The 15,043-nt window shown below is 39.2% G+C and overlaps 1 protein-coding gene across 2 annotated transcripts in view; it reads left to right on the plus strand.

Annotated features, from left to right (window-relative positions):
* Positions 1-13,831, plus strand: part of LOC114247089 (uncharacterized) — a 109,277-nt gene extending 95,446 nt beyond the window's left edge. For both annotated transcript variants that reach the window (XM_028179929.2, XM_028179925.2), the window contains exons 8-17: positions 118-198; positions 1,165-1,195; positions 2,487-2,634; positions 3,132-3,248; positions 4,010-4,119; positions 4,856-4,980; positions 5,394-5,551; positions 6,259-6,386; positions 7,513-7,624; positions 7,970-13,831. In XM_028179929.2, coding sequence (XP_028035730.2) covers positions 118-198; positions 1,165-1,195; positions 2,487-2,634; positions 3,132-3,248; positions 4,010-4,119; positions 4,856-4,980; positions 5,394-5,551; positions 6,259-6,386; positions 7,513-7,624; positions 7,970-8,190 — 1,231 coding nt within the window. In that variant the 3' untranslated portion in view covers positions 8,191-13,831. The remainder of the gene's footprint in view (positions 1-117; positions 199-1,164; positions 1,196-2,486; positions 2,635-3,131; positions 3,249-4,009; positions 4,120-4,855; positions 4,981-5,393; positions 5,552-6,258; positions 6,387-7,512; positions 7,625-7,969) is intronic.
* Positions 13,832-15,043: the final 1,212 nt, after the last annotated feature.

Consider the following 15,043-nt stretch of genomic DNA (forward strand, 5'->3'; position numbering starts at 1 on the left):
TTTCATATAAAAAAGTTGTCGTTAAAATTAAAATCAGACTTGACCTAAAGGTCTTAGTTACCAGGTCATAAAATACGTTTAAAAAAAAAGAGGGGTCAATGATTTGTTTCGTTCCAGAGACAGCCCGAGTCCCAAGCGACAGAGGCTGGCGAGCGCCACCGAGCACATGGACGAAGACTCCATGTCCGCATCAAGAGGGTAAGTTAATATTTTGCTATATTAATTAGAAGTCGTCGTGGCCTCGAAGATAATACGCTAGTTGTAGGTATTCAGTGTCGGTGTTCGAATCCCGCAGTTAGTCACACTTTGTTGTAATAAAACTGGTGGTAGGACCTCTTGTGAGTCCGCGCGGGTAGGTATCACCGCCCCGCCTATTTCTGTCGTGAAGCAGTAACGCGTTTCTGTTTGAAGGGTGGGGCAGCCGCTGTAACTATACTGAGACCTTAGAACTCATATCTCAAGGTGGGTGGCGCATTTACGTTGTAGATGTCCATGGGCTCCAGTAACCCCTTAATACCACCAGGTGGGCCGTGAGCTCGTCCACCCGTCTATACAAAAAAAATAAGGACTAGATATATGTTCACGAGTGACTTCCTCAGTGAAGGAATGATATGAATACAAAAATCGTCTGGGTTCATCAGGCCGCGGCGACTGAAGTCGGTGAAGAGCCGTTTGGAATTTGGTTTTGAGGCTTGGGTCAGTCCTTTACGAGACTTGGACCTCATGTCTCGAGGTGGAGGTCGATATTAGTAGTGCCCAAAATTAATGTACCACTTTTTCGTTGTTTTTTTTTTACATTCCATTGCGCTTCAAGACTGCCGTTATCTTTTTTAAATTCCATAGCGCTTTTGACTAAAGTTATATTTTTTAAATTCCATTGCGCTTTAAGACTAAAGTAAATTTTTGTAAATTCTATTGCGCTTTAAAACTAAAGTTATCTTTTTTAAATTCCATTGCGCTTTAACACTGACGTAATCTTAAATTCAATTGCGCTTTAACACTGACTTAATCTTAAATTCAATTGCGCTTTAACACTGACGTAATCTTAAATTCAATTGCGCTTTAACACTGACTTAATCTTAAATTCAATTGCGCTTTAACACTGACGTAATCTTAAATTCAATTGCGCTTTAGGACTGACGTTATCTTTTCTTTTTTTTTCAGAGACAAAGACGAATGGCAACACGGGAATCTAGTAAGTCGATGAACCATTTTAAATCTTTTCTTCGTTTCGAGTTATAGAAAACTACCCGCGTATGTTCTCTATAAAGTTTGATGAGACGTGTTTTTTTTTAAATGCTTCCTATCAATAGGCGAACGAATACTAATCAAATTATTGACATACAAGCGGCCCGCTCCGGCTTCGCTCGGGTCCTTATCAAAAATTTCAACGATATGTGACGTCTTATTAAAAAAAAAAAAAAAAAACACTTATTGCTGTATAACTATAAAAGTTAGACATATGCTGTCGCGACACTTTTTGTAAATAATAATGTGGTCTACAAAGTCGTAGTACATTATTTTATTCTATCATCAATAGTTTTCGCAGGGCACGCGATGTAAAGAATATTTTAGGTAATTTTTTTACACCTTGGATTAAATTATTGGAGGTTTAGTAAGGATCCCTATTTTTTTCCAAAAAATATTATAGACTATATCACTCGGGAATAGTGTAGCTTCCAAACAGTAAAATATTTTTTCAAATCGGTTCAGTAGCTTCGGAGCCTATTCAATACATACAAACAAATATTTTCCCTTTATAATATTATAGTATAGTATAGATGAGCTATAACGTAGGACGTATATAATTACTATCGCATCTCCCGCCATAGGGCCATAGTTCAAACATAATGCGTTTCCAAAAAATCTTTTTTGCCACCTACCGTCCGGTTCTGGAATGAACTCATGTCTTACTTCAAACGAGGCTTGCAGACGTTACTCAATGGTAGGCATTGTTGACGTCCGTGACCGACTGTAACCACTCACCATCAGGTGGGCCGCACGCATGCTCGCATACAAAAGTCATCAAATATATATCGAGAGGCGAAAGTATATTTGGTTTAAGAGACATTATTGCAACTTTACTAGAGAGAAATTTAAAGTTTAAAATATCGTAACAAAATATTTGTTCACCTGTTTGAATGTGGCAAGCTTAATTGAAGTTCAATTAAAAACATCGAACTGTTGATGTTAATACCAAATAAAATGAACCTTTAATTACAAAGATAAATGTCGCGTATTAAGCGAAATGTCATAAGCAACACAATTGAAACTTTAATTAAATAAATCGAAGTATGCAAGTCCTTTATGCTATACTAAGATTGAGCCCGGTATGAGGGCTTCGTAGTATCTACATTGGGCGGCAGGGGGCGCGTGGGTAGCTTCAACATATCTGCTTTTTTTTCCTGCCTAAGTTGATAGCCTTGAGAGGTTATTTAAAAAAAGGTTTAAAAAAAAGCGAAATCCAAACTTGTTCTCGTTACCAGAACATAACAGCAGAACGCGTCGTCGGCTGGGGAGGGGGCTCGGAGGAGTCCTCCCGGGAGCCCTCCGAGGAGGACTGGGCCGACGCGCCGGCCGACATCGGCTCCTTCCTGCACACCCGGCTGCGTGTGGACGGAGACAACAGCGCCGGTCAGTACCGAGCCGCCATGACGCTTTATACATCTACACGTCCGACGCAGCTCCCACAGAGTCCCTGAACACTTTAGGCATAAACGTTCATGATTGACTTCCACGGTGAAGGAATAACGTCGTGTAATAAAAATCGAACACGCAAAATTATAATTTGCGTAATCACTGGTGGTAGGACGTCTTGTGAGTCCACGCGGGTAGGCATCACCACCCTGCCTATTTCTGCCGTGAAGCAGCAACGCTTTTCGGTTTAAAGGGCGGGGTAGCGGTTGTATATTGAGACCTTAGAACTCATATCTCACTTCACATCAATTGATCTGTGCTATGCAATAAAAAAAAACTTAACTGGCTTGTGGTACCTACCCGTGCGAGCTCACAGTAATCCCAGCAAATACGCAAGCTATCTTTTTGTCTATCTTGTTGCTCGATAACAGTATCGTTTAGGCCGCGTATATTTTACCTGTGTATTTATTTGGTATGCCTATTGTCTCCGGTAGATGAGGAGACCAACGACAGCACGGCGGGCCCCCCCAGCCGGTCCACGGTCGCGTCGTCGTCGTCCTCCGCCAAGGAGATCAGAATGGATTTCTCCACTCAGCTGTCATTACCAAAACGTAAGTGTTTCAACTAGAAACCGTCACGTAACGAAAAATCGTTACGTCGATGTGACTATCCGATGACAAATTTGGATTTTATAATTTTTAATAGATCCTTGTTTTTCCAGTAACGTTAAATGTGACTTTTTAAGGATACCAATTGAATTTTAAGGGCCTTTATGATTTGACGGGGGAATCCCCGGACGGCTCTGCACATAGTGGTGTTTGTATGAATTCAGAGTTTGTTGTTTTGTGGAGTCCTCTGACTATACAGATCATTGAAAGACGTTATGTGACCAAGACCATATACATAAATAGATTTGCGAATAGTTTTTTGTTTTGTTTTTATTCTTTCCCACGAAAAGTCAATTGAACCAAGTCAAAAGTGTTATACACCAAACGAATCCAAACCTTGAGGTTTCAGTGATTTAAGTCGAAAGTTCGTTAAACGCATATAGGATGGAATTAAGGAGCACTTTATGACACTGTTTTTATCCTTCCACTTGCTACTGTGGCGCCACCTTAATTGTCTCCTTTTCAGCGAACACTTTAATATACTGAGATGGTTTTATTTTTATTGCCCTAGTAGGCAGACGAGCGTACGGCCCACATGATGATGGTTAACGTCGCCCATGGACATCAGCAATACCAGGGCAGAGCCAAGCCGCTGCCTACCTTATTTTTATCTACCACCACTATCCTTTTGATCGTTCAGTGAGCCTGCTTGGACAGACGCCGTCGTCCTACTTCCCATATTCTGATCAGCACGATCTCGACAGGTCCCAAATCAGACCCCACAGACCCTCGCTTCACTGACGTTGTCAAGCTGAGCGACTACCTGCAGCACGGGAGACGGCCGCAGTTCTGGGAGGAGCCCTACGTTAGGAGGGTGAGTGTTGATTACGTTCGACCGGGGTGATACTATCGCGCGTGACGTCATATGAGGCTAAACGATTTTTTTTTCGCTTTTTTTTTATTGCTTGGATGGGTGGACGAGTTCACAGCCCACCTGGTGTTAAGTGGTTACTGGAGCCCATAGACATCTACAGTGTAAATGCGTCACCCACCTAGAGATATAAGTTCTAAGGTCTCAGTATAGTTACAACGGCTACTCCACCCTACAAACTGAAACGCATTACTGCCTCACGGCAGAAATAGGCACGCTAATAAGTGGCAGCGGAACGCAATGCTTAACCACATGTGACGTCATGTGTTGTGTTTAATAGATAAATGTAAACTTTGTATTTAAATTAAAAATGACAGTTTTTTAATTTTGTTACTTACTAGTGAGGATATTAGAGCGAAATCGAATTGTCAAGTCAATATGATGTCTTGGAGTCGATAGAAATGACTTTCAAAGATTCTGTCACATAAATATATAGATATAGGATTGGCAATTTTTTTTTTTTTTAAATTAATTATAAGAAAAATTGGTTGGTATGTAAAGTAGGCTTACAGATAAATTAAAGATGACGTCACATAAGAAGAGAGATATATGTGTCGTTCTCGCTTTCTCGCTTGCACGCTCAAGCTCAGGCGGAACGTGACACTTATTCGTGCGTGCAGCCGTTATCACCTCAAAACTTTTTTTTTTGTATATTGGTCTCCTTACGCCCGTCCTCCAGGTGATGGAGTCGGTGAGGCTAAAGGAACTGGAGATGAAGCAGGCCGCCGAGATCCTGGGCGTGAGCTACGGCACGCTGTACGGGAGGTATCGGGACGTGTACGGGTGTATCAACAGGCCTTACAGGTGAGGGGCTATCAGGCTGTCCATTAGCTACAGCATTAGGGTCCGTTCACACAGACCGACTCGTATATGTCGGCGTTACACAAAGGTTTTCACATATAAGATCTATTATAATGAAAATTCAATAAAGTTCTAGAATATTATTGTTTGATTGTTAAGTGGTTACTGGAGCCCATAGACATCTACCACGTAAATGCCGTCACCCACCTTGAGATATAAGTTCTAAGGTTTCAGTATAGTTACATCGGCTGCCCCACCATTCAAACCGAAACGCGTTACTGCTTCACGGCAGAAATAGACAGGGCGATGGTAGCTACCCGTGCGGACTCACAAGAGGTCCTACCACCAGTAATACGTATAACTATACTTTATGAGCAAAGAAATCACCTTTGTATATCTCGCCTCGGCCTCGGCAGGGCTGTCCGCGACTTCTGGCAGGCAAAGGGTCCGTCCGAGGTGCTGGAGCGGCTGCAGCGCGGCGACATGACGCTGGACGCGGCGGCGCACGCGCTCGGCGTCACCATCAACACGCTCGCGGCGCACGTCGCCGACTTCGGGCACGCCGCCGCCGCCGGTGAGCACCCCCCCAACCACCCTGACACACCCCCGACCTTATGTATGAAAATTTAAACTTCCGGAACCATATTAATCTCAATACGCTCAATGGGATTCAGATTTAGGTCGCAACGCCGGGCAACCATAGGGCCCTCTCTGCTTGCCTCCGACTCCATTTTTTTAAATCCTTTTAATTTGCACATTTGGCTCTTTGGCTAATAAGTTTGCCGACCACTGGTCTAGAGAATGTCAGCGTCACCAGGCTAGGGTGTGTTGTGCGACAATAGTGACCCGTATTTATAGTAGAAAGTGGCGGTCGCTTACTAGTAGTCATTAATTCTTATGAATACCGTCTTAAACAATTGTTTACACGCGTTGGACTTACAATAGTTAACCAACTATGTCGATATTAAGGAGACAGTTAACTTTAACCGATCTCTTAGTCAACTAAATAGTGATGTTGCGCCGACATGTAAATGAAGATTATATTTAGTTTGATGTTCGTATTTGTTTGGGCTCGTAATTCTTTAAATTATCGCCATGTATTTATTTATTAACTTCATCACAGCTACGCGCTTCTTTAATCATTCACTTCATCAACGAGGGTTACCTGGCGGAGAATGCCTGCATCGCGTTAAGTTCGCCTTTGTACAAAATATTTTGTGCAATAAAGAATTTTCCTTCATTCATTCATTCGTTCATTAATTCATTCATTCGTTTGTTCAGATTTCGAGCCGATTCCCATCGAGGTGGACCCGTCGTTGAAGAGTCGGATGCGCACGTACAGCGGACAGCAACAACCCCCCGCCAAGCAGCCCCCGAGGAAACCGCTCCCTTCCAGCGCCAACGATAAGGTAAGAGTAACGCTATCTATCGCCGAATAGCCGAAACGAATGTCGAAGCATCTAGTAGTACCTAGAACGCTCGAGGAATACAACGCCATCTATTGTCAAATAACGGAAACACAACACTCAAAATGTGTGGAATGTTCTCAATAGTTGTAGGGATGTGGTATCGACTATAAAAGCGTTGCAGAGATGGCACGCAGTCAGTAATCCGATCTACTCGAAGCGAAACAGCAAACCGGAAGAAGTGAATTGAGAATTTTAAAGTGTTCTGTGAGTGTTCTAAATGATAAATACACTTTTAAGTTGTACTTTGGTGGAGCTTTTATTTATCCCGAACCCCAGCGCGTAATAGGCACATAAGAAAGTTGAATATATTAGGTACAATAGATTGAAGGGAATAGAGACTAGAGTTAGAATAGGGACAAATCTGGGATGTCACTACACTTTTGTTGAGTTGTTAGATTTAACTTTGTTGAACTGAAAATGACTCTTATTTAGTGTTTAACAATATTTAATACCTAGTTTAATTTAGTCATCAAAGTTTTGTAACTCCTTAAAGATATTAAAAAATTAATTACCTACAGTAAGGTACCTAATAACTAAATAGTGTCAGCCCTATCGAAAAACTATTGCTTAGTTTTTTTGTAAGGGATTTTATGACCTGGTAACTAAGACCATTAGGTCATGACTTAGTTTATATTTTTATTGTTATGATAATATGGAGTGAAATGAAATGAAGATGATTAATTTGAAACATTAATCAACTGGGATGAAATTAAATGAAATGGGACGAGGATGATATGGGACGAAATATAAACTCAGTAAAATGGTCATTTACTGAGATTTTTTCAGTTGACTTTTTGGAGGATCCCGAGAAGTTACATCCAGCGGCTTTGTTTCATTTTCCCACATTTGTGTACTTTCACAGATACTAAACAGTTAATAAACCACCGTTATTACACATTTAGACCTGAAGAAACACTAAATAGACAAAATAAAACAAATTACACAACTTCACTCCTCGCGTTCCCATACAAAAAGTCTCCAATTAGAATACTGGTTTTGAATGCGTATATCTCATGTACAGGGTGCTCGACATTTTTTTTTAACAATAATTCAATTTTATTTGCAGCCTCTAGTGAAAAAGCTGATGGTCGGGAGTGGCAGCGATGAGGAGCTGCAGATACCGGCGACGGTCATCAGCTCCTGCGACAATAAGCTGATCTCCAGCAATCCTCCGTCGTGTGAGTTATGATTAATCGAATAATGGGTGGTAGGACCTCTTGTGAGTCGGCACGGCTAGGTACCACCGCTCCGCCTATTTCTGCCGTGAAACGTCCGTGCGGACTCACAAGAAGTTTTATCACCAGTAATTACACAAATCATAATTTTGCGAGTTTGATTTTTATTACACGATGTTATTCCTTCACTGTGGAAGTCAATCGTGAAGATTTGTTGAGTTTCATTAGAAAATTGGTACCCGTCTGCGGGATTCGAACACCGGTGCATCGGTAGATACGAATGCACCGGACGTCTTATCCTTTAGGCCACGACGACTTCAAACTACTAACGAGCAGTTTTGTCCCCAGGCGGGAAGTGGCCGACGATCCGCGTCGCCTCAATCGACAGTCTCCGCGCCACGGAGCCCGTCATCTCCCCCGTGCCGGCCCCCCCACCCCCCGTCGCCGCGCCCCCGCCCGCCCCCTCCCTGTCGCCCGCCTCGCCCTCGCAGCTCATGAGGACCAGGCCCGACCTCACGATAGTCGCGGCCAGGAGGCCGGACCCCAAGCGAGACGAAGACGACACGTGATCCGGTGAAAACTAATTATAATATAACGTTTAACCAAAGTATTATGTAATCCCCCCTACTGTGCCCCGCGGGAGTTCTTATTTTCATTCGAGGAGGACATTCCGTCTCGCTCACACGCGTGTTCAGTGAGGGCGTGTGAGCGAGACGCGTATAAGTAATCGAAAGCAAATGAATTTGTCGAACGCGTATGAATTTAGTTCTTTAATATCAGATCTGATTAGGGATAGCTCTTAATGAGAGAGGCATAAGAACTAGTTTCCTATAAGTTATTTTTATTGTTAAGTTTAGCTACGTCGTTATCTCGAGAAAGCGCACGAGAAATACGACGATATTATTTTGTAGTTTTAATTTTGAAGATGGCCGTGACGTTCGCGACCACAGACATCAGAAGCAATAGACACGGACAAAGATTAAAATTGGAACAACATTTATTTGGAGTATGAAATTTATCAAATCTGTACCATCCTGTAGCCATCCATCTTCCAAGTTCATCACGAGGCCGGCTCGATGGCGCCGTGTCATTGCTTCTTCATTATAGTTACATTAATTGTAAAAAATTCATGACCACGCAATAATTAGAAGTGGACAAATTTTTTTATCTTTGAGATTAAATTATGGAATTTATTTATTTTCTACAAATTTAAAATTTATTCGTGGGTAGTTTGTTTTTTACGTATTTTTCCTGGTATAGGCACCCTATATTCTTTCCTGGGGTTTATATTTTGTAGGAAAGCAATTTCAATTATCAAAATCAATTCAGTTATATGATAAATCATAATATGACGATGATTTTTTGAGACTTTAATCAATGGAATGAAATAAAATCTCAGTTAAACGGTGGCTATTTTCTGATACTTTTTCAGTAGCCTTTTTGGAAGCACCGTAGAAGCCATGTCCGGTGGCTTCGTTTTACATTGGCCCACATTCGTGCACTCGCACAGATACTATAATAAGCCACATTTGAACCTACAGGAACACTAAATTAACAAAATATAATAAATAAAACGAACTACCCTCCTCGTGTTCCCGCCAATAAGCCCGCCTTGCGGGGTCATTGCCCCCGCCTCCCACGTCCCGCGTCCCAACCCCCCCTCCCCACGCCACGGGCTCGTATAGAAAAACAAACTCCTACAAGTATTACTTAGTTAATTACTAAAGCCAATATCGATTTTTTAGGGAATATGTTATTTTTTATTCCAACCTAATATAAAGAATATTAATGTAAGCGTATTATTATTTTATTTTTGTTCATTAATTTTTTATTTGTAGCCATTAAAACTATGAGCCTGAGAGTTTTAGACTGTATTATCGAGAATTTCAAATAATATAATCGTTGTTTTTTTTTTTGTTTTTTTTCTTCTTCATAAGTTGGCAACACTGATAGTTTTAAGCAAAAAGGCGATAACGCTGGTTATTTTTTAATTTCTTAAAATTGTTATAGTCGATTTTTCGTTTACCATTGAACGATTCCTTCGTATTTTAATTAAACAAATTAAAAATATATAGTTTTTATTAAAATAAATATATTTTAAGGAACTTGTTCGATTTGTTAAGGTATAGTTTATAATTGCACTAAATTTGTTTTAGTGGATTTACTCAATATAATATCTCGATATAACAGCTGTGTATCTAGCTAAATATAATTATGTCTAGTTAATATATTTATTACACTGGTATATCGTGGGGTGACAGGATATTTGGTTAAAGCGACATTTTACTTTACTGGTGGTAGGACCTCTTGTGAGTCCGCGCGGGTAGGTACCACCGCCCTGCCTATTTCTGCCGTGAAGCAGTAATGCGTTTCGGTCTGAAGGGTAGGACAGCCGTTGTAACTATACTTGAGACCTTAAAACTTATATCTCAAGGTGGGCTACGCATTTACGTTGTAGATGTCTATGGACTCCAGTAACCACTTAACACCAGGTGGGCTGTGAGCCCGTCCACCCATCTAAGGAATAAAAAAAAATTGACTTAGTACGCGACATTTATCTTTGTAATTAAAGGTCCGTTTTATTTGGTATCAGCATCAACAGTTTTATGTTTTTAACTAAACTTCAATTAAGTTTACTCCATTCAAATAGTTGAATAAGTTTTTTTTTGTTATGATATTTTTTCCAAATTTTTAAAATTTAAATGTCTCTCTTGTAAAGTTGTAAAAAATGTCGCTTTAACCAAATCGTCTTTCACTTCTCGATATGTTATAATAAAATTTAATTCGTAGTTTGTAAGTAAAGATAACGTGGAGTCATATAAAATGATTTATTGAATGTAATCTGTGTTCGCTAATTCAATTCATAATATTTAGGCACTTGATATTTTGTTTTTTTTTAAACAAAATTTAGCTCTGGTTTGAGAGATCAAACGACCGTTACACGTCCACGGTCTGATAAGCGAGAAGCCCTTGATTAATCATTAAGAAAATTATTTTTTACGATTTTATCTTTCGCGTGTACAAATAATTGTCTTGTATCGAGATGTGAAAAGCCTATTTGGTTTAAGCTACTTTTTTGCAACTTTACAAGAGAGCCATTTAGAGTTTAATGTTAGGAAATAATATATGAGTAATCATCTATACATATAAATAAAATTGCAGTGTCTGTTTGTGATATTGAAATAACCGTTTTTTACTACATGCATATGAATATATATACGGTACAAAATAACATTTTTTACAATTTTTGTCTGATTGTCTGTTTGTTCCGGCTAATCTCTGGAACGGCTGGACTGATTTTGACGAGATTTTACCTGATAGGTAGCTGATGATATAAGGAGTAACTTAGGCTACTTTTTTTAGATTAGCTTCGCCCCGCGGCGTCACCCGAGGTACGACAATAACCGCGGGTAACATCGCGGGACTCGGCTATCAATAATAAAATTTAATGTTTCCGAAGCGAAGTGAGGGCGGGTCGGTAGTAGTAAATAAAATGGACCTTTAATTACAAAGATAAATGTCGCTTAAGCCAAATAGCTTCTCACCCCTCGATATCGTATCAGACGTGATCATGAAAAACTGTAAATAATTTAAAACATCTAAAACAATGCAATTAAAATAAAAAAATGAGATGAGATTTAATCATAAAAATAGTTTATATAATAGTAAAGAAAAAAAATCGCCAAAATCGAAGAAAACGCTATAATCAAATTTACAAATATCAGCGTCATGTACATTTATTTGTTTATGGTCGCGCTTACGAAAATTCAAATTACCCGCATATCGTCTAATTGCATCGTGTACATTGCGTGTCCGTTATAAACGATTTCCATTGACGACTCTCTTCTATAAGAACTAAAGTATTTATTTTTAAAAAAAACTAAGCAATAAATAGTATTGTTAACTAGGAAATTGAAGCCATCGATCGACAGAAAAGTAATTTATTTTTGTTGATATTTAAAATTAAGCGTAGATAGAGGATGTATTTGAGGAGGAAAACGCATGTAGGTATAATAGATACGGTAATGTTCATTCGAGTTTAATGTTCCTCTAACGAAGGTATCTGAATGGGGTGGCTTATGTGGTGGGAAGTGGTGGAAATGCGTTCTATGATTACCGTAAATTGTACCCCTTCCGGATTTATAGTTTAAATTTTTATAGTAGTATTGCGATTTATTATCCTGGAATTTCTGAAGTGTGGACATCCTAATATGATGCAATTAAAACCTCAATGTATCCAGGTTAGAGGTAAGGTAATTGTCTGGTACTGGGGATAAGTTGATAAGGCTTATGTTTCGATATACACTGCGCGCACTGATCAGTGCTCTTAGGCTGGGTTCACACAGAATTGTCCTGTACGTTTTCTTTGTGTTCGTTATTGAAGTGAAACTTCTTATGCGACTTCCCACAAGGTTGCTTTAAACGTTTAACGCTACCATACTAGAAAGAGACTGAGCAACGTCCAATATTTTAATGAAGTATTTAAAAAATATATATAATATAAATGTTGAAAATGTCGCATCTCTTATCAACATCATTCCCTATTACAAGAGCAATCTGATTAAAAATGAAGAAAACCACAATACTACACATCGAAAAAGAAGTTTCACTTCATTCACGTGCACCGAGTTTTTTTAACGTACAATCATCCGGTTGTTCATACGTTAGTTTTTCATTCGTGTAAAAACGAATCGCTGCAGTCTTCACACAGTTGTCACACACGCTCTGTCTCGTTCACACACAGTTCCGTGTGAACGAGACAGAGCTATACTATGCGTCACTGCAAGCCGGTTAAAGTTCATTCGACTTGCTTGACAAGTCCGTTGAACGTTCGTTTAAACTCGTAAACGGTGTACGTTTTTTTGCAGTAGAAACGACGAAATGAAAATATGTAATGCCAAAAAACATCGGCGCACTACACTGTATTGCGTTTAGTTTTAAACACTAACCAGTAGGTGTAGTTAACTATTTTATAAAGGAACACCTTCTCAGTATACTTAACTGACGTCACACATTACAGCCCTCGCAGTGAATATCGGAACATAGCTTAAGCGTCCACTTGTGAGCAGCGTAATGCAAATAAATTTATCCACCAAACGAACGCAATGTAGCAAGTGATGCGATATAAATGAAGCGAAGTGTACAGAGTTGAATAATTTAATATGACGAGGCGAAAGGCCATTTGATTGGCGGTATTTTTGCAACTTTACAGGAGAAAGACTTAAAGTTTAAATTTGGAAATAATGTCATAACAAAAAAACGTCATCAGCTAAATATTTGAATGAAGGAAACTTAATTGAAGTTTAATTAAAAACATGGAACTGTTGATGCTGATACCAAATATAACGGACCTTTAATTACAAAGATAAATGTCGTTAAACCAAATAGTCTTTCAATCCTCGTTATAATTATTTTTGGCGCCATTTTTGACATTACACGGTTCGCTACGGTGGCGCCACCCTAGTTAGGCTCTTGTCAATGGATACTGTATACACAGAGAGCGTACTCCTTACCATAGACAATACACTTGATATCTTTACTTCTACCCTCCACACTTCAGCCTCACGGTCGAACATTAACGAATAAATTAATCTGTACCCATCGGAAGCGTAAGCAATTTTTAATATATGTATATTGTTTTATAAATCACTAGAGATTTATTTTGATTAAATTATGGAAAAAAATACAACATAATTATTTAATTTGTTAAAAAAAATGCACTTTTATAGTATATACAAAAACATAGATCCGTTTATATGTATTATATTAAAATCATGTACTAGTATTTTTTTTTATGTTAAAATTAAAGCACTACCCAATTTTGGTTTTCATGTAATATTGTGAAAAATAATTATAAAATGATATTTAGGCATTAAATGAATGAATCATAATATATTTTCTATTTTTTCAATATGGCATTCGGCTATTTCATTATTGAATATTATAATATGCTAAAAATCACGGACGTATTGTTTACTGAATTTGTTTTATCCAAAATGGCGTTTCGGACATTTTTTAAATGACTTTTCTACGAAAGGTATACAATTAATTTATGTAAAATAATTTTTAGTTTATTTTTTTTTTAACACAAGAGGCCTTATCGTTCTAAGTTTTGTGTATGTCCTAGACCCCGTGCCCTTGGAAAACTTGTATAGATTTAATTGTTAGTAAAAAAATATATACATAAATAAATAATGTTTAATCGAAAAATGTTTTATTATTGAAATTTTAAGCGTCTTTGTAGGGTTCTTTACGGCTTAGATGGGAGAACAAGCTCACAGTCGACCTGGTGTTAAGTGGTTACCGCAGTCCATGGACATCAACGTTGAGATACGTGTTCGTTTCAGTTTTACAGTAAAGAGCTTTTCAAAGCGGAACTGCTACATGGCAAAAATAAACAGGGCATTAGTACCTACCCGTGTGGACTCACCAGACTCCGTACCATCGATGATTACGCAAATTATAATTCTTGCAAGTTGGATTATTATTACAAGACGATCTTCCTTTGTCGTGGATGATTTTTTTATAGCTTAGATGGGTGGACGATCTCACGGCCCACCTGGTGTTAATTAATTACCGGAGCCCATAGACATCTACAACGCAAATACCGCCACCCACCTAGAGACAAAAGTTGCAAGGTCGCAGTTTTAACAGTGCAACAGCTGCCCCACCCTTTAAACCAAAACGCATTACTGCTTCACGGCAGAAATGAATGTGAAATGAAGTCGTCGTGGCCTAAAGGATAAGACGTCCGGTGCATTCGTATCGAGCGATGCACTGTTGTTTGAATCTCGCAGGCGGGTACCAATTTTTCTAATGAAATACGTACTCAACAAATGTTCACGATTGACTTCCACGGTGAAGGAATAACATCGTGCAATAAAAATCAAACCCGCAAAATTATAATTTGCGTAATTACTGGTGGTAGAACCTCTTGTGAGTCCGCACGGGTAGGTACCACCGCCCCGCCTATTTCTGCCGTGAAGCAGTAATGCGTTTCGGTTTGAAGGGTGGGGCAGCCGTTGTGACTATACTGAGACCTTAGAACTATATCTCAAGGTGTGTGGCGCATTTACGTTGTAGATGTCTATGGGCTCCAGTAACCACTTAACACCAGGTGGGCTGTGAGCTCGTCCACACATCTAAGCAACAAAAAAAAAAAAAAGAAATAGGCAGGCTGGTGGTACCTACCCGTGCGGACTTACAAGTGGTCCTACCACCAGTAAACACTTAACACCGGGTGGGCCATGAGCTCATCCACCGTACTAAATAACAATCGAATATCCTTTGTAACGCGTCGTCAAAAGGACTAATAAAAAAGTAAAATAGGCTTTATTACAACTGTATGATTTTATTTTGCTACACACGGAACGTATCCCCCTATAATCCTTTCCTAATGTCACCTTTAGAATTATAGGTTGT

Source organism: Bombyx mandarina, chromosome 24 (assembly GCF_030267445.1).
Source record: "Bombyx mandarina strain Sakado chromosome 24, ASM3026744v2".
Taxonomy (NCBI): domain Eukaryota; kingdom Metazoa; phylum Arthropoda; class Insecta; order Lepidoptera; family Bombycidae; genus Bombyx; species Bombyx mandarina.